The sequence below is a fragment of the Talpa occidentalis genome, unplaced genomic scaffold (assembly GCF_014898055.3).
Source record: "Talpa occidentalis isolate TD23 unplaced genomic scaffold, MPIMG_talOcc4v2.1 talOcc4.5, whole genome shotgun sequence".
Classification (NCBI taxonomy): Eukaryota; Metazoa; Chordata; class Mammalia; order Eulipotyphla; family Talpidae; genus Talpa; species Talpa occidentalis.
The window spans coordinates 2033402-2059994 of record NW_023604861.1 but is presented as its reverse complement, the minus strand read 5'-3'; the positions used below and the strand labels follow the sequence as shown (position 1 = coordinate 2059994).

The 26593-nt window shown below is 48.6% G+C and overlaps 1 protein-coding gene across 1 annotated transcript in view; it reads right to left on the bottom strand.

Annotated features, from left to right (window-relative positions):
- The window catches only part of NALF1 (NALCN channel auxiliary factor 1), a 386509-nt gene extending 362978 nt beyond the window's left edge, over positions 1 to 23531 (bottom strand). Inside the window, 2 exon segments of the mRNA XM_037528702.2 lie at positions 22210 to 22496; positions 22499 to 23531. Coding sequence (XP_037384599.1) covers positions 22210 to 22496; positions 22499 to 23153 — 942 coding nt within the window. The 5' untranslated portion in view covers positions 23154 to 23531.
- Between the last annotated feature and the right edge of the window lie 3062 nt (positions 23532 to 26593).

Below are 26593 nucleotides of genomic sequence, written 5' to 3'. Positions count from 1 at the left end.
CGATGTTCTTGGACAAGCCCAGGAAGCGTCAGGCCCCGGGGGTCACGGGCAAGTCTCAGGATGACTGAGGCTCCCCGGTAGGAGAAGTCGACAGCTCTGCAGAGACCACCAGTGCTGACGCTGCCTCGCTGCTGTCTTCCACGCCAGACATCTATTTCTCACGTCTACGGCACAAACTACACCAGCCACTGTTCTAGGGGCTATAGTATAGGATTCATGTCATCCTTGGAACAGCCCTGTAATCAGCTTATGATTATTCCCTTAACAATGAAGAAACTGAGTCAGAGCACCCAGTTCATGGCCCGAGGTCAACCACTTATAAACTGCAGAGGCCAAGACTGAATGTAGAAAATCTGGCTACCGAGCTTGGGTCTCACCTGGAGAGATGTCCCTGGGACCTGATGCTCTACCACAGGACACTGAGAGGACAGACAGACAGTCCTCAGCATCCACCAGGAGGACAGTCGAGTCTTCCAATTCAGGGCACTTACACCGCCTCGTAATGGGCCTTGTCATGTCCATCCAACAAATATTGAAGCCAACTCATGAACCTCATCAAAGAACTGAAATCACCTGAGAACTTCTAGTTGAAAGCTAAATATTCTAATTTCCATGTGGCTAAATAGGACTTTTTAGTAAGGGTGGGTACACAGTGAATTTTGATGACCTCATTAATCATTAACTCAGTACTGGGCAGAGACGAGTTACTCTGATACTGCCGTGGAGACATAAACAGCCATTCAGTCAATAGTTTTCTCTGTAGACACTGCTAACTTCTAGAATTGTGCCATCTGCTAGCTACATGTAGATATTCAAATTAAATTTTAAACAAATTTACATAAAACTAGAATTTGAGCTCCTGTTTCACTGGTCACGATTTAGGCATTGAGTGGCCCGGTGTCTAGTGGCTGCTGTACTGTCAACAAGAGTCTCGAATCTTCCTATGACAGTGGGAGGTTCCGCTGAGCAGTCTGCCCTTGAGAAATCTCAGAAAAAAACAAGGTTCAGCACTGGGTATTTTCCCAAAACCCCTCGTATTGAAGATGAGCAGGGTCTTCAGGAAAACACCTTTTCTAGAGTAGACAGAGCAGCGTTCTTGATGGTGGCACAGTAATGGCAGGTTTTCCAGCAGGGGTGGCTCCTTGGATGACCTAGCACAGGGGTTTAGCTGAGCACGTGAAGCCAAAGACCGTCCTGCTAACCACAGCCCATCTCCAATCAGTGGAGCTCCCTGCCAGCATGGACTTTGCACCTACTATTTCCAGTTGCTGTTATCAGTTAATTAAAAATAATACAAAGAACGTACACTCAAGGTACCAGGGCTTGGGTATTTGCTCAGGTGTCTCCTCCCATCAACCGAACGCCATGGCCTATGTGGAACATACCTGCTCTCTCCACCCGTGGCCGGCGTTTCCTTGACCAGGCTACCTGGGATCTTGCTAAAAATGTGGATCCAGTGATGCCGGAGGCCTGGAGCAAGGCCTGAGACTCTCCCTCCAGCCAGCCCCCGGCCGGGCCACCCTGTGGATGGAGGCCACTTGGGGTCCCAGGGAACCCAGGCCATGTGTCTTTCCCACACCTGCTGCACTGGCTGCAGGCTCTGCTGGACGGAGCTCCTTTGCTCAGTTTCCAGACTCTCCCTGGGGCTCGGCCTCCCTCAGAGTAGCGACAACGCTCTACTCTGGCAGTGTTGGGACTCCCCACTGATTTGCTACTGTCTCCCGCATCTCAGAGCGAGCTTAGCGCAAGCCAGGACAGCAGATACATGATTTACTCTTACAGCATAAAACTCAATTTTTTTTCTCAGTATTACAAATTAAAGCAACAGGTAATAGACTTTCAAGCTTTGGATGTTGAATTATAGGCGCCAAAATTCCGCTAAGACGAAGGCAGGTGAGGTGGAGCAAGCTCAAGGCTCCGACGTCGCAAGCCCCACACCCCCTCCCCACTGGGACACGTCACGGCCGTCACCCGGAAACTGGTGGGCAATGCAGAAGCCCAGGCCCCGCTACAGACCTCCTAAGCTGGCGGGGATTTTAATAGGACTCCTGAGTCCTTTCCCTGGTCGAGGTCGGTGAAATCCACACGTGAAAAACAGGGAGTGAACTTAACAGCATTTTAAAAGTGTTTGGATTAAAACTCCATGTTAACTGACGCGCCGAACCCTGTTTCATTTTCATGTTTTTATCATTTTACTGAAGTAGCGTTGCCTCAGATCGCTACACGAATGTCAGGTGTTCATCACAGAAATCAGCATAGGGAGCCGCTGCCCTGAGTCTGCCAGCGGCAGCCCCGGTGTGTCCTCGGCCCTAGTGCTGGCCCCTGAGCCATTCGCCCGCCCACCTGACCCTTCCCTTCTGGAAACTAAGTTATATGTCCTGGCATCAGATGCTCTTGTTCCAGTGCCATAAAAGCAGATTCCATGGCTCCTCTTTCCACGCAAGTCCAAAAGCACAAGCCTGGCCTTGGCTTCCTGCACGTTAAAAGTGATGTGAACTAGTAAATAATGAGCACTGTAAAAGTCAGGCTTCTCGTCAAACTTCTAAAGGAACCACTTGGCTGAAGGGATCGCCTGGCTGAAGGGCTCTGAACATGGCTACTCATAATAACTAAACTCATCCTCCCCCATTAGTTAAGGCTGAGGTAAGTACTACTGAAGAGCAAGTTCCAAGTGGCCACACGCACAACACAGACTTAACAAAAATACAGAAAATCAACAATTATGTAGAGAATCTTATGGAATGATAAGAAGAAACGGATAAAGTATGAATTCACACAGAAAAGCTAAGTCATAGGCTAGAGCTTTTTTTTTTTTGCAGAATGTTAATAAGAATTTAAAATCCATTATTATGTAGGTCATTCTTAAAATATACTTCAACAAGATTTTAAGGAACAAAATGTCTTGCCTCTGGATTCAATCTTCTTAAAAGAATATTCAACAATAACTATAGCTGAATTCAATATTTGGCAGCTCTCACCGCAGACTAGTTCTTCTTACTTGATCTTCTTTTCATTTGTCACAAACCATTAAAATACCTTTAGTCCTTTAATAAAGCTAATCATAATACAGTAATTATATGAATCATGCTTTGATTTGAAGAAATCCAACAACTCCTGATAGTTTGACAATGGAATGAATACACTTTAAAACGAAGAGATGGTTTGTTGAACTACTTTTCCCTAATTCAAACAAGACTGTGACACTGTGACCCAGCATGACTTCACCCACCAGCCACACAGAAAAGGACCATCTCTGAGCTGTGCCCGATTTCCCCGGAGCGCAGCAGCCTGAGCAGGACCAGCCGCCCAACTTACCATTAATGTCTATGGAATTAAAACTTGATTTTTCTCCAAATGAGTAGTATCTACTCAACAAATATTTAGTAAGCGATTATGTACCAAGTGTAGCGCAAGAACAAATAACAGTCCTGGGGCTAATTTTACATAGCACATTAATATGTAAAATTATGCACAGAAAAAAAGGAACTGACACACAGCTTAATAGAGCACCATGTCCAGGAAGAGGATCCCGCTTATGCCAAAAGGAAACATTTTCTGGAATTCCTCATTCTGCAGAAGAGTCCTTCACCATCGTGGCGGGACTCCCGGGAGACAAAGGATTCTAGCCCTGCCCGCCGCCTCTAGACCCCAGACGATGCAGGTGACAAAAGCCTGGAATCACTTCCCCAACAGCAATGCTGAGTCTGCAGTGATCCACTCCAGCTTCTTAAACCACCAGAAGATCGATCGCGTCTGTGCTGCAGAATAAAGCCACCAGCCGACCCAGGACCCTGGGGGGAGGGGAGCAGAGGAAAGCCCCAGCCTCCTGGGTCCAGCAGGCTCTCAGCTGCCTCAGACGAGCCACACAGCTCCTTGCAGGGTGTGAAGCCAGAAATGAGGGCATGATCCTCAAACTGTGTTTTCCATTTTCGCTGCCAAGCAACGGTTTTAACGAAGACCAGAGACTAAAGACAAAAGGTGCAGTTCTAGAATTGGTAAAAAGAAACAAACCCTCCAGTAGGGTCAGGATAGTCAAGGAGCGAGTGTCCAGACCTCCACCCGGAGGCAGCTGCCCCAAAGTACACTTTCATGCTTATTTCAAATCCCATTGCTGAATGTACCGTTACGGGCGGCTTTCCAGACAAATGAGATTTCTATGGATGACTAAATAGGCATATGTGGTTATTGGTCTAACTAAGCCAATCTTATTAGGAGAATTAGCAGTTACCACTTAGAAACTACAGGCTTTAAAGATTCATTAATTTACCCTAAAATATATTTTGATACTTTTAAAGCGAGATTTATTATTTCATAATTACAGAATATTTCTTAAATATTTAAAAGCAATTCGAGGCAACCTTTAGAATTTATTTTACTTGGTGCAAACTTGGAAGAAATAAGAAGGTTGCAAGTGACCACTTTCAATTTCTTCAATTAAAATTCCATTTTCCCTATGCAGAATCATGACTAATAAATTTTAACTTACTTGTGTTCCTGAAGTAAAACACATTTACACGTAATAATGCTGATTTTCTGCTGCATTAAAGTTAAACATCTATCACATGTTGCTTGATTTAGTGACAACATAAAACAAAAATAAACATGAATCTTGCCTGAGGTGATTTTTAAAATATGTGAAATTGTCTTTGATGATGTAAGGAAGAATGTTCTGGGGAGGCCTGATGAGCAAAGTCACATCCCTCGTGCTCTTGCCGTGCTCCTGAAGCTCCTCCCCTGGAGTGTGGGCAGAACTTGCTTCCAAAGAGTAGATTTAAACACAGGACAGGGGTGTCACTTGTGATTGCATTTCATAAGATGGCAACATCCCCCTTGTAGACAAGTCCTCCCCGTTGCTGGTTTGAAAGAATCAAGTGGCCAGTCGTGAGCTGCCCCTGAGAAGCCCACAGGACAAAGGGCCAAGGACAGTGAGGATCCGGGGTCCTCGGGTCCACCAGCAACCACATGGACTTGGAATTTGGCCTTTCCCTGGACGTCTCAGATGAGGCCCAGCCTGCCTTCCCTTGACCTCATCCTTGCTCAGGACACACCTAAGCCCTGCCCCGACTTCTGACCCACCGGTAGTGAGACACAGTATCGCCGCGTGTCGGGTCAAATCTGTAAGTCAGCAACTTACAGACAAGCGGCCTCTCTTCAACCCACACTTAAGAAAGAAAGAAAGATAAATAAATAAATAAATAAATAAATAAATAAATAAATAAATAAATGCAATCAAATATATCATCTCCTTTTGGGAATGACCCATGAATTTGGGATTTCCACTCTGTTGAATAAAAAGTATAGAAAATGGTTCAGACAATAAGTAGGCGCTTTCATTCCTGACTTTATATTCTACCCAAGAGTCAGATAAAACTGCTTGTGCCTGGCCATGCCAGTCTCCCTTCTCTTTTGGGGTTTCTAGGTATATTCGCTTTACATTCTTTCCAAAATATTTCAGATAAGTTGATTGCGCTAATATGTTCAAATGTTGATATTATTCGGTAGATATGGCTAAGAAGGACAAGATCTAAGACGGGTGGTTTTACCATGCGAGTAGATATAACCACTTTCTCTTTAAGCACAGTAGAAACCCTTTGGCTAAGAGAGACTATCATAACTATTACCCACTTAAGAATGTTTAACATAATAAATGCAGAGTAAATTATTCCATTTCAAGTGGACTAGTTCACTATGGATTCTTAATTTAAAAACTCAAAATATGAGGATCTCAATTGAATATTCCAGATAATGCAACCTTAAATTTACTCTTTCCATTAAAAATTTCAGCAACTATATTTTGATGCTATAACTGGGTCGACGGTAATATTATTTTCCACTTTGCTTGCCACTTAAGGACATTCACATAGTGAAAGCGTTAGTATAATCCATCAGAAGCTGTACCCCCCAAATCCCCAGAGAACTGTGCTGCATTCTCCAAGGTACTGTTCCCATGCAGCCTCCAACTGTATCTTTTTAGTTAAACTGTACATAATCTGCTCATAGGCCTTGCATCTCAACATCCTATATCTCATAATTCCTCAAATGATGAATTGTGCACAAAAGCCAGTGCATGAATAATTGCTGCTAAATGGATTAAGTAAATGAGGAGGAAAAAAATGGTAGAGTAACAGCTTCCAGAAAGTACTTACCAACATTACTAACCAGAGGGGAAAAGAATCAATAAAATATGAATTTTGATCATTTTTCTCAATGGAACCTCTCACATAATGGAACGCTCACTCAGCAAGCCATTACTGGCACTCGTACATCACAAACCACCGAAAACAAAGCCATCTCATCACAGGGCAGGAGTTCTGTGGATCAGGGGGGTCAGACAGGCCCCGATGGGACAGCTTCTCTCTCCTCTAAAGTATCTGGTGCTTTGAAAAGACGTCAAGGGCTTGGAATGACTTAAACAGCCGGGCATTGGGGACATCTAGTAATTTCCCTCACATGGTGGTCGCGGTCTGGGATGACCCAAAGACTGGCCTCAACTAGACTGCTTCAAAGACAACCTCGCCACAGCCTCTCTGAGTGGCTTTGACTTCCTGAGAAGAGGATGGTCTCAGGTCTTGGGTTAACTGAGCATCTACATGGCAGCCCAGGCTTCAGGATACACGTCCCAGCAAAAAGAACCAAAACTACGAGGCCTTTGATCCTCTGCCTTGGGGCCTGTGAAGCACCACGAGTGCCAGGTGGGCTGGAAGCGCACAGGTGGGCTGGAAGCGCACACGTGTGCTCAGATTCCAAGGGAGGGCACCGCGCAGCCCAGCCAGAGGCATGCCAGGGACTCCGCCCCCTGTTTTCTAAACATCACAAACTCATTTGTTTGCCTTTTTTTCCTTCTTTCCAAGCAATCAGACAAAAATGAATAGCTATAGGTCCTCATTTCAGATGGAGCCCCAGCTCTGATAGAAGAAACACGTGGACTCACATGTATGTACTTAATTCATTTTATAATTTATCATGTAATCACCCCAGAACGCTAGAAATTCTTCAAGCTTCAATTCTTTTAATAATTTCTTATTTTCTTTCTTTTCTGAAATTTTTGCAGTTCTGGACTGCTGTTAGGCTATAGCAATGTGAGAGAAAACAAACAGAAAGTGGCTATTAAGAGCCTCACTCAAACACCTAGGCCTCCACTTTGTTTCCCTATCTGCCAATGGGGATAAACGACCTCACCTCCCTCACACAATTAAATAAACAGGCCTGGCCCCAGTCCTCGGTGCTAATTGTTAGTTATTACTCTCTTAACATAAAAGAAAACAGCCCTCCAGCTTTTGCCATGACTGTTCTGCTGATCCTGAGCCTACTTAAAATTAAAATGTAAAATTTAGTTAAAGGGCTTACATTTGCAAAGACTGAGAAATAGGTTTCTGTCAGTTATTTCCCCTCTACTCGAGCTGCAAACAGAGGGCACGCGTTCTTCACGTCAGAGGGCCAGAGCAGTCCCAGACATGGTTAGTCTCTGTTTCCATGTGAATACACGCAGGAGGCCCCGAATGGCCATTAGGCACTCTGCCCTGCTCTTGTTTTATTGTTTATATTCCAGTTCATCCCACGGCATGAAAACATGTATAGCAATACTTGAAAAATTATATTTTAAAACATTTGCCTCTGAGTATATGAAATGTTACAAGTATGTGATCTATCGCAGTAAGTTCTCAGGTGATACAAGAACGTTCCTCTTCGGGAATCCTAATGCACTATCTGAATAGGCTCTTGTGGTAAAGAGAAAATAAACAGTTTCTATCCCAATGCTTGCATTAATCAAAATGTTTCTAGGATGCGATTAGATAGGCTTTCCTGTTTTTATCTAATTGTTAGGGGGAAAAGGCTGTCCTAAAGCTGATTCCATACAGGCTTTGTGGACTCCACCCCCACCCCAGGCCAAAGCCAAAGACACTGGGAACTCCACATCCCATCACCACCCAAGGGAAGGTGGCTGGGACCTGAGGGTGGGGTTAAGCAGCCAGGTGGGTATAAAGCCAGACACGTGGGCTTTGGGGGGGGTCCCCCATTTTGACTCTCCGCCAGCTCGCAGCGTCCAGCCAGCTCGGGGAGTGCCTCTGGGTTTCCAGGTCGGCGTATCGGGTAGGACGCATTAAAGACTTTATTTCCCTATTTTCCCCCTGAGTTGTACAATTTCCTTATTTCCTTTTCCCTTGTCAATAAACCTTTTATGAACCTTTCATGTGCGCCTGCCGTGGAGTATTCATAAGTCCCTTGTAAGCGCGCGGGTCAGGACCCACAGCCAGGCACCCGTTCAATATCGGGGCTGCCCTATAACATAATAAGTGAAAAATCGCTCTTAAATCTCTTAATGTCTTTCCGATATGGATCTACAATATGGTAAAGTTATAGTCGTTTTCCCCTTTCTTAAAATTCATAAACTAATCAGCAGAAGCAACCCGTGATGTATTGTTCTAAAAGTTTTCTTAATTTGTAAAATGAGAGCAAATTTTAAAACGTCCGCCTCTGGAAAGGTTTGCGATGAACGGCGATGTCTTCTTGACGCGGCCAGATTCAAGAAAGGCGCCCCCACCCAGCGCTGGCTAATTGCACGGCTGCCTGGTACTTCTCAAACCCATAATTACCCATGAAGAAGCCTGTACACATAAAATACTGTGTTTACACTCCCCGTATAGAAAGCGACGCTGTTCAGCAACCAAGATACCAAACAACATATTTTAAAAAGGGTGTCTGGAGGGATGTGACTTAGAGTCGGCTGCCCTTCGGCAGAGGCCAGGGGCTTCTCCAAGCAAGCGGAAGGAAGGACTCGAGGCAGCACCTGCAGCTGACGGTGCTCGCCGGGCGGGGTCAAGCCCTCTTTTCCCCGACAGGTTGGCCAAGGCAGCTCTTGAAGTAAACCAATGTTACCTCGATAACCGCAATTTAAAAAAAGAAGAAGAAAAGGAAAATGTGCTCCCGAGACTGATTTCTTTCAGGAACAGATGAGAAGCTTCCAGCGTCGGGGGAAGGAGAGCAGAGAACAGCGCGTCTTTCCTCTGGTTCCCATGCCCAGGCGTCTAGAAAAAGAAAAGGGCTTCCCTCCCTCCTTCCCCGCGGTAATAATCACCCTGTTTCGACAGATTCTCTGCAGTTTTCGAGTCCACGGGTGAGTCACTCATGGACAACGTGGGATCATTTGTTCTCTGTTTAACGAGGGGCACTGTGGGGCGTCTTAACCCCCCATTACTAACGCCACTAATAACAGTGCTCAGATTCCCAAGACCGCTTTCCACCAACGACCTATTTTTAAAAAGCAACGCTCATCTGCCCCTATGCTGGGTATCTTTCTCTATAGAGGACAGAAAAGCTGCACGACGAGGTGCATTCACAGGGGCAACGGTGACAAAGGCATGTATTTAACTTCCCTGGATGTGGCTTCCTGCAGGCAGGGCACGATGGCCGCGTCTTCTGGTGACGTTCTGAGCAGATGCAGGCGCTCTCTTTGGGGGACACGCACAGGCCCCTCCCGCTTCCTGTCCACCCACTGCAGCCCCCACAGCCCTGGGGGCAGCCCTGCTCCTGACGTGGCCCCTCCCAGGCGCTGGTTCAACAGTCCCTTGGGAAATTCTTTCATAAATTACCACATTAAATGCATCAAATCGTGGCATGATATTAAAAAAAGAGGAGATTCATCAGGAGCAGATGGCCCCAAAGTGGCCCCAATAGAGACCGTGTTACCTGGAGGCGAGCCACGGCCATCGCCGGCCACGCGGGAGTGGGAACCCCACGCCGCGTCTCCTCGGTCGGCGCCCAGAAGCTGGTCTAGAGCAACAGCTATCTGGTCTCCCGCATTTCAGATGCCAGCTAATGACACAAATCAATGCATTTGAATCAACATATGGCCTTTTTTCCCTAAACCGTGCCTGTCCAGGGTTGGCTTCTCTGCAGTCCGTCCACACTAGTCCTGACTTGCAGAAGCACCGGGACCCTTGCGAGAGCCGGGTGCTCTCCCCGACGGTGTCAGCGCCAGCGCTGATCTCAGACGCTAAAGAAACACACGTGGCACTGCTGAGCTTTTGCATCTCTGTCAGGTGGATACTGTGAAAAATCAAACATTTACCCAACTTGAGGGTGATACTGGAGCAAAGCATCCTTTCCTCCATGGAGATGCACCATCCTCCACAGTTCACGGTATTTCTGACAAAGCTGATTAAGAAAATATCATCTCAAATCCTTGCCAATCTGTATTGGTCTCACCTAGAGTTGTTTGCCAGTGCTGCTTGTCTTTTCCCGCATGGACAAGGCTAAACACAAATTAGGGGAAGCCGCTGACATGGACACTAAGAGCGGTGGGCCCATGTGTGAGCCCGGCCATGCAGGCTGGTGTGGGGCGCCTGGGCCTGCAGTCTGTGATGCAGCGAACTGCCCCCCACCCCCGCCAACAATTCAAAGTTACTCCTGCAACTGGGGTCTTTGAAAGAATTCTACAGCCTCCCTGGTGGTGCAGGGGTTAAAGACAGTGCTGTCGAGCTTCTGCCAGCCACTGCAGCATGAGTTCGACCCCGGGCTGGCCTGGGAGCTACCCACACAGGCAGCAGACCTCTCTTGTCTCCCCGCTGCTCCCCCCAACAGTGCATTTCAGTAGATTCACTTGTTCTGCTCCCCACTCTGTCTCTGGTGAATCCTCTCACCCCCATACCTCTGGCCTCCTACACTTCAGTTTTTCTATGCAAAAAAATATAATAAAATCTTTTTAAAAATTGCCTCAGAAAGCACAGGAGTCCCACAGCTTCCTGCCCAATGACCTCTGGGGCCAGTCTAGCTCTCACTGCTGGAAGGAGAAATCCCGTCTCAAACAGCTTAAGGTACCCATGGCCTTTTAAAAAGTGCTCGTCTCCCCATAGACAGACTCTGGCCTACCTAGGGCCATGGTGCTGCTGAAGGTCACACAGGTCCCCGGTGCCTCTTACACGCCCCTCTGGAGACCCGCTCCAGGTGTCTGTCCACGGCTGATGTGGAGGAGAAGGCAGCTTTGATTAGAAACCAGCTGGAGGGTCAGAAGGACCCACTTGCCAGCATCATGTCTCAGCTCAGCATGTGACAAGGGACAGCAGAGTCTCCAATCCATCTCCCAGCCCCTCACCCTGGATAGAAGGGGACCCAACTCACAGGGGTTGAGAGTCACCATCTGAACCCAGGCTTTTGCCATCTGTAGGCCAAGCCACTCCCTGCACCAGCTGGCACAACAACACACGTGTTGGGATGAGGTAAGATGCTTCTTCTGTGCACCCAAGTGCTGCCTCATCTACCCCCACCGCCACCACCCACACCTCCCCCTTCAATATCAACAGCAACCAAACAAGAACCCGGCCATGAGCAAAGCTCTGTGCACACTGGACAGTGTCACCCAGCAGTGGCGAGGCAGAAGTGGGTGAAGAGCAGGGGGGTGGCCGGGGCCGGGGAGCCACGCTCGCTTTGCGGGGAGCCCAGGGCGGATGTGGGGTGATGAGCGAGCGTGTGAGCAGAGGCGGGCGGAATCGAAGGAGATAAAGCAAACTCAGCCTCCGCGCCTGACCTGACCCTGCGCTTCAGTCCTGCTTCGTTCAACAAGTTAACACTATCAGTCGGCGTGAGCGTGAGTGTGAGCCTGAGAGGAGAGAGAGCAGGGCTCTGGGCCTGGCGAGGACAGAAGAGTCCGTGCAGGTTAGTCTGACTCGCATCCCCCCTTACCCCTCCCCCGTCTTGGGGATGAGCCCCTGTGGTTGGTTCATTCTTCAGACTAACACCTGTGACACTTAGGTAATGTCATAAACCCCTGTTACCGCAATAAAAATTATTCCGATGACAACCATGGGAGCAGGAATCAGAGAAGCCACTTAGAGTCATAGCTTTGAGAACTTCCATTTTAACAGCAAATGGCTCTTACAGTGAACAAGATGAAGAAAATAGCTCATTTCCCTTGCAATGAAATGCCTCTCTGGCGGGGATTGGCCGTGAGGACCATCTCACTACGCACAGTTCTCACTTGTGGGTGCCTGCTCTGATGTGGCTGGGGGTTGGGAGGGACAGTCAAGGGCATCTGGGCAGCCTGCAGCACCAGGTGGGATTCCAGGCTCTGCGGCCGGCCCCTCCCACCTGCGAACCCACAATGTGCACCTGGTTTCCTTGAGCCGCCGCCCCGGGGTGGCAGCAGCGTAACTCCTTTAGTGTTGTTTACATAGGACTGCACTGAAGGGCCATTGGCTTCTAATACAGTGTAAGTGTCGGGAGTACGACCTCCCCCCTCCTCGTGGTGCAGGCCCCACCCGGAACATAACACCCTCCATACCAGGGCCGCCTTCTTGCTGCTCTGCAGGCCTCGCTGCGTCCCTGGGCCCCACTCTCCAGGGACAATCCCGTCCACACTCAAGGAGCCTCTGACAGTCTCCTCTGCCACCCAGTTCTGCCTTTGCCCTGGTCCCCGAGCTCTAGTTCAATGCCAAGGCCATCTGACCCCCCTCCCATCCCGCCTCCAGCAATGAAAGTGCTGATTATGTCAGAGTGGGCAAATGTGGGGGGCAGAAAGGCACAGGGGTCACACAAGCTAAGTACAAAGCCGTGAGTTCCTGCGAGGCCCAGGGGTCCGCCTCGTGAAAATAGAACCTGGAGGCACATCCTCGTGTGACTGACCCCCACACAGCATGGGCGTCCCCAAGATTATCTTTAGCCAAAAGTTTCTAGGAGAGGGAAGATCAGCACAAAGATTTCGCCACTTGTCCTCCGGAAGGGCGTGTGCTCAAGTCCGCTGGGAGGAACCCAAGAGCCTCCGCTGACCCAAGAATCCAGCACACGTCAGTTTTTCATCCGAAATAACAGAGAAAAACATGGAACTTTAAGAACGGCACATTTTCACCGGAGCTGATCTTTTGTTTTCTGTTTTTTATTTTTTTCTGGCATTGCTCAGTAGAATCACCTTTCCAGGAAGCTAACGAAGGCGGATATAATAAAGCACAGTTTTAGCAAAATGCCAAGACTGCTGATATAGCCCTCGTCAATGACTATTGCTTACTAGAAAATTTATATGTGATCTCAAGTGCAGACTACATTAATTTTACAGATGTTTCCCACGGTGTCTTCCCCTTGGGTTGGAATGAATTGCTATCATTATCGGCCCCATCGTGCCCCAGGTTAGGTACTTTTATATGCGCAGGAAGTCGTGGTTTCCGCCCCATCACCAGCCCTGTCTCACTGTGATGATGAACAAAAGTCCCCATTTCAAGCAACTTTCGACACAGTCCATCATTTAAAAATGACGACACTGGGCCTTGAAGCTGTCCAGCTAATCATTCTTCTCACCACTTTATATATTCTTGTATGAGAGTTATGAAAGTTTTAAAATGAGAGTAAATGAAAGTTTTAAAAACTTTCTAGTATTCTCTAAGAAAAACTACAAAGATAGTCATTAGATTCTCTGACTATGCCCCCAAATCACAGGACAACACACTCCTAAAGAAAATAATTCATATCAACACATACTAAGTTGATGATTTCATGTTTACGACCAGTAATGAGTTTTCTAAATCATTTACGCATGTTCAAGTTCACAGCTCTTTCTTTGCTGAAACGCTGAAACTGAAGCTTTGCTCCCATTTCAAACAGAAACAACCAAATGAGGACCTTAGAAGTAGAGCAGATCATGAAGGAGGTGTCCACGCCGCCCCCCCACCCCACCACCACCATCAGGGGCGCATCACCCCCGCGGGGTCAGGTGGCTCATTCACCTTGTTGCGAATCTAGTACTTGAGGCTCACACTCCCATCTGGATCTTAGAGCACAAGCTATGAAAACTCTCAAGCATATTCCATTGCGAAATTCCTGTCTCTTTAAGCTCACACCGTCCCACCCTGCAGGTCTCTTTCTCCTCACCACCAAGCTTACCAAAGAGCCTCCTGGGCGGGTTTTGATTTCCTGAATTCTAACCCATTCCTCAATCCATCACAATTTGCCTTCTTTTCCCCCCATTGTATTGAAATGACTCTGTTAAGATCAACAAGACTTAACTGCCAAATTCAGTGACCTATTTCTGGGCGTCAATCTACATACCCTTTCAGCTGCAGAAGACATTCTTCTCTGATTCTGCCTCTTAAACTCTTCTCTGGTGCTTTTCAGATCAGTCCATCCTCCACCTCCCGTCCTTTCCCTGGAGCTCCTCCCTTCTCTTCCACCCTCCCTGGCCCTCCCCCTTTTTATTCTCATTCATTCCTTGTTTCTTATCAGGCTCTTCCTCTGTTCCTTTTTCTACCCAATCCCTTAAATCTTGTTCTTCTCGAAGATTCATCTTTGTCATTCTCTCCCCAAAATCTGCTTTTATTAAATCATCTGACCTCTGCTCACAGCCTCCTGGAGCAAACCCACAAGCAGGGAAGGAGCTTTGCACCAAGCCCCTCCTCTCAGGCTGCAGGATCTCCTGGGAGTCTCCCATCAGCAGGGTGAGCTCATGCTCCCTCAGCAGCCTCCTCCCCCTGCTGACTGCTCCTCCTCAGGGCACCAACACCCAGAATCTCACCTTTCACAAAACTTGCCCCTGTCCTCCCCCTGTACAGCAATTGGTAAATCTGCACTGACAAATCTCTGAAATCTCGTCTTGCATTTCCCCACAGCCACTGGAGTCATCTAGAATCTTCTTTCCAACACGGTAGCCACTAGCCACACACAGCTATTTAAATTCAGATCCACTAAAATTATATGGAATTCAAAGTTCGTGTCTCACTTACTCCAGCCACTGGGGACTGCTCACTCGCCCCCGGGGTGAGAAGCCAGCCCTCTGGCTGGGGCAGGATGGAAACATTTCCATCACCCAGCAAGTTCTGTGCAGCTGCGGATTTAGAGCGATCATGTTGTCCCTAAGGAAGACAGCACCTTGGTGACATCATTTGAACCTGCGGTGACACCCTTTGACCCTGCTCAGCCTGTTTTATCACGTTGTTCATGAGGTAACAGGGCGGAGTGGGGGTGGGGTTTGGCAATCATCCCCAGTGAATCCCTTCATTAAAATGCATGTTATATTTTATCATGGGATATATGGACCTTCTCAAAATAGCACCAATATCTCTCCAGAGATATTTCCTTAGTCCTTCACCGACACCTCACATGGCAGTGTGGCTGAATCGTGTTCTACGCCCCTGTGACTGCATTCAGATCACTTCTTTCTTTGGAATGTTCAGAAATGCTCATCATGAAAGGAAAATGGAAATCCCATTAAAAGGAGGAAAAGACCTTGACCTTTAACATTACCCTAATGCTTGACTTCAAAAGGGTTGATTTTATGCCCTCACTTGACTTATCTGCAAAATGTGCAGTAACCTGATGCTTACTTTGCAGGGCTCCAGATCCTGGCTTCCAATAACTGCTAACACTTGCTAGCCTCCATGGAAGCTTGCTCCAGCACTAAAATTTCTGAGTGATTCGGGTCATTTTCTGATTGTATGATTATCCATTTACATTTTAGTTCAATGTTCTTTTCAAATAAACCAAGTCAGTGACAGCTCGGGAAGGAAGAGAGCGCCTCTTTGACGAGAGCGGGGTGCAGAGGAGAGCCCCTGAACTGGGGGACAACTACGACACAGGCCCTAGACGTTAGCTTCCAGAGACAGAGGACCGGGCAGCGTGGGCCAGGAGGCCACTGGCAGGAGAGAGGACCAAAGGGGGGGCCACTGCTTAGACTGGAGTCGTGTTGCTCTGGGCACAGGGCAGAGCTGCGGACACACAGAGGCCCCAGAATCTCCACGAACACGAGTGCTGCCGTCACGCGGCACCCACAGGGCTGGGTGTGCCCCTGCCAGGCCAGCTCAGGAGCGCGCTTCCACAGACATTGAACTGCCAGTTTTTGCGGGATATTTTGAACCATCTGCGTTGGCTTCTACAGCGTTTGTTTATAAATGACTGAATATAGAAACACATTCCCAACAGGGTAAAAACAGCTATTACCTTTTAACACTTTAAACATTCAGCAATTAAATATTTTCATGCATTTCAGTACAATAAATAGTACAAATCATAACTTTCATTACCGAAGAAAAGTGTGCCACATCTCGTTCCAGTTTTAAAAGAACCAGGGGAACATAGAACACTTGTTAAAGAAACACCATTATTTGGATCATAATAATATTTAATTCTTTATTAGATGAGACTTCAAGTTTAGCTTTTCGTGGCATCTTTTAATTTAAAATGAAAAAGAAATCTAATATGTCTGATGGTTCTAGCATTTCAAAACAGGGCTACAGTAAGATCCTTTTAAAACTAACCCTATAATTGATAGGGGGTAAGGCTGTCCTGAGCAAACTTCATCCAGGCTTTGTGGACACTGGGAACTACAAATCCCATGATCCCCAAAGGGAAGGTCGCAGCGCCAGAGGGCGGAGTTAAGCAACTAGGCTCCTGGTTTGGGTATTTCACTGGCCATGTGGCCGGGGGTCACCCCTTTTTGGCCACAAGGTGTGCTAGGTTTTTGGCAGCTCTGCGGGTCATTGGGATTCCAGGTCAGGGGAACGGGTAGGACGCATTTACGAACTTATCTCCCTCTTTTTCAACCCGAGTTATTCATTTCCCCAGTTCCCCTTCCCTTGTAAATAAATCTTACCAACCTTTTGTGTGTGTCTGCAGTTTAGCATTCATAAGTCCCTTTTAAGCACGCGCGTGAGGACCCACAGTCAGGCACCCCCATTTTATATGGGGGTTTGCCCTGTAACATAATGAGCTCAGTACCAATCTATGCCTACTCGGCAGTTTCTAGTTCCCAAGAATTACTAGAGAAATAAGTAAAAAAGAAAACATGGCTTAGTGTTTCAATTTAAAAAAATGAAAAAAAAAATTTCCCAGGTTTAATAAGTTGAGTAAATGAAAAAGAAGAGCCCCAGATCATGAGAAATGCTATGAAAAGTCAAAAGGTTTTCTCTTAAGCCAATCTGCACTTTTTAAAAAGTCTGAATTTTGATCATTTATATAGACGGATATTAGAGGCAAGAACACCTGCAGATGCTCTCTCAGCTGACTGGCCTCACAGTCACTCAGCGCCGTGCGTGTGCTCAGCTCAAGACTCAGCTTGGGCTAAAGACAGAAGCTCCGCAGCCAACAGGCTCAGGCCGAAATCCTCAGGATTCTGGCCACTGCACTGCCCCTCCTCCCGTGTCCTCATCTGGACATCCGCATCCACCAACCCCGCACCCCTTGGTTCATCCCACCACTTCCTCAGCAGGGCCAGTACCTGTTGGCTCCCCCACCCTCTGTCATGGACCTACTGCTTTTACCATGTAAAACGCTTGTCTGAGTTCCACTGTCATCAGCTGAACACAGGAGATTATTACATGCTCCTGAGGCAGAGGCGCTTAAAGGTCTTTCCACATAAGTTGTCTCTGTCAACTAGAACAGAGAACGGTTCTCAAAGTAGGTGGCATCACCAGGGAACGCAGAAGATCCCAGGACATAGCCAGATCAATGAAATCAGAATCCCCTGAGAACCAGGGAAACCTTCCAAGATCCCCAGGATGTGCCACTGTGACCCCATGAGTCACTGAGCCACCTTAAGTGTTTCTGGTAACTGAAGAGCCAGCCTAGCATTGCACAGGATACAAAGTAAACAAAGAAATGTCAGGTGCCTCCTCCATGTGAGGGCAACAGAAAAGCTGGGAGATTTAAAAAGGAAACTGGGAATTTTAATTAAACCAATAGGTCAGTCACTTCAAGCCAAACCTCTTCTTTTATTTCAAATAGTGTACATTTGTGGAGCCTGAGAACTTCACTTTCCTTTCTTTAGACTGTAACTCTCCTGCATATGCAGACCCCAACCTCACCTAGCAAAAGTGATTAAAATCAGTGTAGAGCAGCGTTATTAAAACTTCCCCATGATGCTCTATGTAGCTACTAGTTTGACCCAGTTTCAAATCCAAAATAAATATAAGGGTTCTTTAGTCTATGAAACCAACTAGTGTTATGATAAAATTTTGGGTGCTTTCCCATAAAAATAAATTGCATACCATAAATGGAGTTATATGCAGAGCAAAAATATAAAATCAGGGTTATAAAATGGTTATGATGATTTTGACCTTATGAATGGCCTTCCTAACGGTAAACATTTGCATTGTTAGATTGTTTGGTTTTACAGAGAAGCAATTCAACTATAAAATATGATTTGAGAATAAACAAGTGGTAGAATGTAGAAGAAATCTATTTGCAGATATATTTTTAGACACATTCAGAATATGCATAGTGGCACTTAATCCATAACAAAATAATATTGCATATTCATAGTTAATTGGAAAGGTAATTGATTTTCTTTTCAAATAATCTATTTCTTTAAAAATCTACATATAGTATATGCCACCAAAATAAACAGGGATTTAAAAAAAAGGCTTCTTTTTCAAATTGCACATTATATTATATTACCCAAATGCTAAGTTGCTAAAAGGATGGACATTTTGAGCAGTTCCTGTAAACCAGACAAAAACCCTCTGGTGCCACAACTGTTGTAATACCTGACACTGGCAAAGAATCCTCTTGTTCAGCATCTGTTAAGTAAAAACTGTCAGAGGAATCTGCTTTAATATGAGACTATAAAAACAAAACTATGAGAGTATATTTTTGATAGCAAAGAAATTGGAATTTATTCCCCAAGAGTTAAAGTCCAGATATCAACAATTCATTTTAGAATTTAATCTCAAACCCGCTGCCACTGACCATTATCTCTGAAGGTACAGTAAGTGAATAAAGCTATCAGTGACTACAAAAGTTTACCTACAAGAAGACACATTTCTATGCCCTATATGTCCCAGTTTTATAATCCGTGTTTTTATAGTGCTTAGTAGACTAAGAGTGGCATATTTAAGAAAAAAATCTTTAAATGTCAAGTTTGTCAATAATGTAGATGGTAATTTTATAGCTTAGAATATTAAAAATGTTTAATATTGCCAGTCAACTTGAAGATTTTTGCAGATCCGTCAGATTCTTATTATATGTCAAAAATTATTTTGAGTAACACTGCAAACTACAGAGCAGAATTATTATCATAATGTTGCTGTTTGATTTATGTAAGATAGCAGCTTGAAAGCAATACTATAAATGATATGTGAAACAGTTCTGATTTTTATTTTTCTATAAAACACCTCCTAGATAAATATGTATGTTTCATTTTTAAGAAAATAAACCAACTATTTCTCCGAATATTAGAAAATAGCCTTGGGTTCAACTGATGTCTGTTGTGCACTGCAATACACAGTTTCACTACAATGTATCCAAGTTGCATTTGATCTCTAATTACTATGAGTCCAAGATACTATGATCCAGTTAGATCCACATTAAGGATATATATTGTTTTTGTTTTTTAGCACAATGTGTCCAAAGTTGTCTAAAGCAATTTAAATAAAAGTGAACTTAAATCCATTTCAATTATATATATATATATATATATATATATATATATTTGGCCTGTGGTATGTTTCTTAAATGGCAGAGATTTAAAAACTATCAATAGAAGACAGTATGTCCTTAATTTTCAAAGTTAGAAGTCACTGCATTAACTATTTAATAATATATGGGAATAACAAAGCTACTATATTTCTTCCAAAATATTAACTCCGGTGATTTATGTAACTCACATGATTGATTGTATTCTCCTGCCTGTATTTTAAATAAATATATTTATAAACTATGAAAATTAGATTTTTCCATAAACGAGTGACCAAGTCCAGAAATATATTGCATTTACTTTTAATGTAGTCTAGGACTTAGTACCTACCTTAAAATATGAAAAACTGAATAGAATGTGTATCTCAAACAAAGCTCCTAATGACAGTGACCTTTTATAGTCATAATTATATATATGTTTGAAGTAAGTAAAAGTACTTAGAAAAAATTCAGACACCTTCTTCAAAAACAATAAGAAGTTTTTTAAGTTAGGTATTATGGTTTTGTATGTGATTGTGGCTGTGGCTGTTTCAGAACCATTAAAAAATATGTATTAAACTAAGGAACTAACCTATCAACTTGTGAATTATCAATCAAGAAAGCAGGCACCTTACATTGAAAATGTAATATTTGAAAACAGTGATTTTAGAATAAAGGTTTGAATTGCCAAGCTAAAAAGTAAAACCCACAACCAAGAACACCACCATCCACCACAGACAATAAGATTCTACATTTTTTCTGATGAAAAACTAAAAGTTTGTGTTTAATTTTCAAAGCAAAGAAGACATTTTTCTAAAAGGGGCTAGAATTTTTATATGCCTTTTGTGTATACAACTAACAACTAATACTTTATACAAAAACAGATTGCAGAATTATTTCATCATATTATAAATTAGTTTTAACTGCACTATGCCTTATAACTATTATAATAAAACTTGAAACAATGCAGGTTAAGGATAAACAAAAAATTAAATATATTTAAAATGTGTACATTTGAACAGAGAGATGCTTGAGATGCTTATTTGAAAAATACACTGCAGTCGATGAACAATGCAGAGTATCTTTTCAATATTGATCCTATTCAGACTGAAATTACTAGAAATTTCTATGCAAGATTACATTCAAGGCAGCATGCAAATTCCCACACTACAAGAAACCACTTTTTAACATCAATATGCTGAACCCTTAGCAACATTTTTATTGGTAAAGGATTTATCATACACATTGATATCCATACCTCCACAACTATGATGCAACATATCTTGTCAAAATAAATAACTATGCAATAAATACACTAGTCACTTATCATTACTTTCTACCATTAAGAATAAGTTTAATTCCCCAGCATAAGGTAGAGTGGTTTGGCTAAGGAACACTAGGAAGGAAATTTTAAGGTCCATTTATCTAGTGAAGTAGCATTCTAAATTAATGCTGCCAACTTAATACTACTATTTGCAAAGATCTGCTCCTGGTCTTAAATAATGTTGACAAAGCGAGTTTACATTGTGTTTACCTTAGTAGTCAAAAGCACAACTGGTTGTTCACCCAAGTTAAAATACGCTCGTTGAACTATGGTCATTTTAACTAGACTTTGCTCAGCCCAGTTTTCTTGTCAAAGCATCACAAAATCCTCTGATTCACACTGCCCTTGGTGACACTTCCCCAGCACAAAGCAAGTGAGGCAAAAGAGCGACAGTTCTGTTCCTGCGTGGGGCTTGGGGGAGCAGGGAAGAGAGAACATGATGTGTTGTTTCTTTTGAAAAGCAGCACGATTTTATTGTGCTGTCTGGGCAGGTACCCTTGGAACAAAACATTAAGGCACACTGCGCCCCGGTCATCATGGTTTCCCTCCTGAAAGGTCACTGCAGCATCTTCACTTACAACAGAGCTGTTGGGCAAACCTCGTTTCAGCACCACGGACAGTGGCACCGCCCCCAGGACTCCTGCCTGGGGCTGCTCCGGCCTTTTCTGAGAAACTTGCCTAGAGGGCTCCTTGGTCACTCCCCAAGAGCTGTAACCATTAGCAGATTCAAGAAGAAGGGGTTGAAGATGAGTTGTGGGAGAGTACAGTTTTTTTTTTTTTTATTCCTAGCACCAACCATTTGCCAGTTAGTACTTCTGAATATTCAAGCTAATTACGTAAGATGTCTGATAAACAACCTCACGCTGATCATTGATCACCAGAGACTTGATTAAAACTTTCCACTCCAAGTCACTCTCGGGCCAATAATTATACAGGAGAAAAGAAGAAACTCAGGGTGAGCAAATGCGGTCATTTAAGCCTCCAGACTTTCCAAACAACCAGAACCACCCCTGCGGGACAGGTAAATGCTTCTTGGCTTTCCCACATAAACAACCACGACACTTTTCCTGCCCAACCGAAGAGCCAGCTTCACCGTCACAGAGCTCACACCTGCAGATCCCCACGCCAAGCCACACACCCAGCTCCAACCCTTCTGACCACAGCCGGGGTCAGCAGCGGGCAGCCCCACGGCGGTCTCCCTGACCAGCCACAGTGAAATCCCATTTGTCAAGAAGGGCGGCGGCTGTGGGAGATCATGGCAGCCCCCAGCACCTCCTCTCCAAAGACCATACTCTCCAAAGACCTCTCCCTGCTCTCCCAAGGCTCCCCAGGAGAAAGCACCACTCCACCAGGTGTGCCCAGCTCCCGCAGCACGCTCAAGCTGCCCGAAGCACAAACCCAGGCCTGGAGCCCCGAAACCAGAGCCAACAAAAGTATCTGAAAAGTCCAGGAGTCGCGCCAAGCGAAGCAGCACGGGGGGGGGGGGGGGGGGGAGAGCCAAGAAGAGCGCGCGCGCCTACCTTGCAGTCCTCGGGGCACGACTTCACCGAGTACTCCTGCGACTGCAGGTACTTGTGCAGGACGCTCTCGAACTCCTCGTACTTCTCCTGGGCGTGGTGGTCGTAGTCCTGGTACGCCTCGACGCACTGCCTGCAGGCGGCCGTCTCGCCGCCCTCCGTGAGCACCACGTCCAGACTGCAGTTCAAAGTGTTGGGGCTGGACAAGCCCGAGAACAACTCCCAAAGTGTGTAGGAATTACAAAACGAAAGGTAAAAATCCGACAAGTTCCAGCGCGGCGCGGGGTGCGCGCCCGCCCCGGCCGCCCCTCGCCGCCGGCCGCCGCCCCCCGACTCCAGCTCCTGGCGCACACGGCGTCCGCGCTCTCCACCGTGAAGCACTGGCCCGCGGACGCGCCCTGGGGGTAGCAGGTCTCCAGGCGCCACAAGGGTCGGGCAGAGTTTCCTAGAAGAAGAGCCGCGCTCTGGTTGCGGTGGCCTCGGCCGCCCCGGCCGCCGCCGGCGTCTCCCGGGGAGGGGGGCAGGGTGGGGGACGCGGGGGCGGAGAGGACTCGGTGTGTCGGGGCGGCGGGCGCGGGCCCCCCCATGCTCGCCAGGAGCGTGGGCCAGGACGGCTCCGGCGGCCGCGGCCGCGGCGGCTGCTGCTGCTGCTGCTGATGCTGCTGCTGCTGCCTCTGGCGCTGCTGCTGCCGCTGCTGCTGCTGCTGATGCTGCTGCTGCTGCTGCTGCTGCTGCTCCTTGTCCCGGGCGCGGGCCAGCTTGGCCTCGGCGCAGAACCACAAGTGATCAGAGAGCAGGACTGTGAAAAACAAGAGAGATGCCAGAGACAGTCGCCATTTCTGAGCCCTCTCCGAATCGATGAACGGTTTCTCGTTCTCCCGGGGTGCTGCCAACCAGATTTTTAAGCCGTCGTCATACTGCCGACACATCCAGGCACCCCTGGTCATATTTTGGGAACGCACAGCCCTGGCCGACTCCACCGTGAGGGCTCCTGTGCCGGTGTCACCACAATATGCATTGACTTAAAGGGTTTAATTTCCTTATCCCCTCCTCCCGATCCTTCCTCCCTCTCTCTCTCTCTCTCTCTCTCTCTCTCTCTCTCTCTCTCTCTCTGGTCTCTCCCTCTCTCTTTGCCTACATAAATATTACCAGCCTCGGAGGAAGATCTGACTTGCTTCCACCCTAATCATCAGCCGACCCCATGCCCTGCAGAGTGGGAACAATGAGAGCGAGAGCGAGACAGAGAGAGAGAGAGAGAGAGAGAGAGAGAGAGAGGGGGGCGCAGGAGGCTGGGCTGGTGGCCGGTGGCGAGCCGGGTGCTGGTGGTGCTGGTGGTGCTGGTGGAGGTGCTGGCGGCGCGCGGGCGCGGGCGCTGCCCCGTCACCCGGGCATGGTCAGCGCGCCGGTCCCCATGGCCCCGCGGGGCGCAGCCCGCTCCCCCCGGCCGGGGGCATCCGCGTCTCCGCCGCCCGCTGCCCGCTGCCGGCGCCCAGACGCCCCCCGCGCCTCTCCGCCGCCCGCGCTCCTGCGGCCCGGCCTGCTCCGCGTCTCCGCCGCCTCCGGCTCCTACTTGGCGCTCGCGCTCCCCGCGCCCTGAGCCTGGGCGGCCGCCGCCGGCGGGGCGCTCCCTCCCCCCCACCCCCCACCCCGCGCGCCGGCCGCTGCCGCAGGTCTGCCCGCCGCGGGGCCCCGACTGCTGACGCCGCCGCCCCCGGACCGCGCGGCCGAATCGCCTGGGCTGGGCCTCCCGAGAGCCACAGTCATCTTCAGGCCCCGGCTAAGTTGCCGCCATCTTCGTCCAGGAGAGAGACTTTTTGGGGGGAGCGCTGGCTTTGCGTCATCTCCTCCCGCGCCGGGAGCGCCCCATCCTGGCGCAGTGGCCGCGCTCGGCCGGGCGGGGGAGGGGGGCGAGCCGGCGAGGACGCACGGGCGGGAGGGGCGGGGAGGGGAGCGCGCCCGCGGGGCCCCCGGCGGCGCTCGCCCGGCCCCCGCCGCACCCCCTGTCCTTGCGGGTTCTGGTCCCACCGAGCCCGGAGCGCGCCGCCGCGGGGCGCCCCCCGCCGCCCCCCGCCCGGCCCCCCGCCCGGCGCCCGCGCCGCGCGCTCTCCCGGCCCCCGGGGGGTGTTGCCCGCGCCGGGGAAGCGCTGCTCCCGGGGCCAGGCCGGGCGCGGGGAGACGCGAGGCGCGGCCGTGGGTCCCTCTGCCACCCGGAGCTCGGCGGCGCCCCGCGCGCCCGCGCGTCCGTCCGGGGCTGTTTGGAATCAGGTGGCGCGAGGGTGGGCGCGCTGGACGCGCCGCGAGTGTGCGGCCGCTCGTGCTCGACAGTCGGAGGGGGACGCAGCGGCCTCGGGAAGAAACCTCGCCGCCGACACCCCGGCCCCGACGCCGCGGACGGCGGAGGATTCCCCCCCAGCCGGGGCGCCCCGCCCGCGCCCCCCACGCGCGCGGCCTGCGCCCCCGCCCCGGACTGGCGCAGCGGCCCCCGGGCGCCCCGGCGGCAGCCGCCGCAGCCCGGCCTCTGGTGCCCCTTAGCGTCGGCTCGGGGAGTTCCAGCAAAGTCACGGGCGCGCGGGCGAGTGCTGGGGCTCCGGGACCGGGACTGCGCCGCCGGCGACGGGGCGAGCTCGGTCTTGGGCCGCCCCGACCCTGCCCGCGCGGCCCCCGCCCACCCGAGCGCCGGGAGCGGACGGCCGGGGGTGCCGGCGCCCGCTGTGCGCGCCCGCGAGGGTCGCTGTCCCGAGCCCCCGGCGGGCGCGTCGCCCTCCCCGCCCCGCGCCCTCGAGACCCGGCGCCCCGCAGGCGCGCCCGCCGCCCAGGTCTGGAGGAGCCCGGGTCGGGCCGTCCGCGGCGCCTGCCCTGGACAGGCTGCGGGCGAGCTGCGCCCTCGCAGGCCGGTGGCAGAGCGCGGGCGGGGAGCGGCCGCCGCCGCCCGGCAGAGCGCGCCAGGCGCTGCCCGGTGCCCTCGAGGAGGGGCTGCTGGAAGCCGCACGCGGTGACCGCCCAGCGGCCTGGCCGGGCGCTGACCCTCGGGGCTCCCCCCCTCCCGCTGCCCGGCGTTTCAGGACCGTCTAGACACACAGGTGGATACAGCCGCTCTGCAAGTTTATTCTCACCCTAAAGCTTCTTCCAATTGTTAGGGGAAAAGGATGTCCTAAAGGCGAGTCCTGCAGACCTAGTGCGCTTTGTGGTGACCAACGCAAGAGAAATTACTTTGGGCTGATCAACCCCGGGTGAAGCGTGGACACCACGTTGGGCGCCAGCTGTTATAGGGCAGCCCCGATATTGAACGGGTGCCTGGCTGTGGGTCCTCACCCGCGCGCTTACAAGGGACTTATGAATACTCCACCACAGGCACACACAAAAGGTTAATAAAAGGTTTATTGACAAGGGAAAAGGAAATAAGGAAAATGTACAACTCAGCAAGAAAATAGGGAAATAAAGTCTTTAATGCGTCCTACCCGATCCGCCGACCTGGAAACCCAAAGGCACTCTCCGAGCTGGCCGAGAGCCAAAATGGGGGACCCCCCCCCCCGCCAAAGCCCACGTGTCTGGCTTTATACCCACCTGGCTGCTGAACCCCACCCTCAGGTCCCAGCCACCTTCCCTTGGGTGGGGATGGGATGTGGAGTTCCCAGTGTCTTTGGCTTTGGCCTGGGGTGGGGGTGGAGTCCACACAGCCTGTATGGAATTAGCTTTAGGACAGCCTTTTCCCCCTAACAATTCCCCCCTTTCACTTTTTGCCACCATTTGTGTGCGCCTGCAGTGGAGTATTCGTAAGTCCCTTGTAAGCGCGGGTGAGGACCCACAGCCAGGCAACCCGTTCAATATCCGGGCTGCCCTATAACACAGTCAGTACATACTAAGGTTCTGCTGAAAATTAAACATGAAATAGACACATCTTTTGATCAATTAATTTAACGTTGAATGAAATGTTTTCTCTCCCGGTGAATAGATGTTCTTTGGAAAACCGTTACCATATCGGAAGCATTTAGTTTTGTTCTTTATCCTCTTTCCCTCTTAAATTTAAAACACTCCCCCCCTTCAGTCAAATGAAATGTAAATACAATGCAAAGTCTGCTTGCAGGCAGAGCAGAGTATCTGGCCTGGCATGTTCTAGTGTATAAATAAGTCCATGTCAGTGATAACATCCGGTGCCGGCGTGTCTATGTTCTGATAAAAGAATTTGCAGAACACAAAAGTAAACATATTCTAAATTCTAAAATTATTCACTTTCCCTTTTGACTTGAACCTGTTTGACCCTTTATAATAAAATAGAAATGAATTGCAATAACCCAAGATAACCCAAGACCTTTCTTTTTGTAAACTCAGGATAGGTTTTTAAATTTAAATTTTAAAACATCTGTAAAAGGACTTTTTCTTCTCTCTC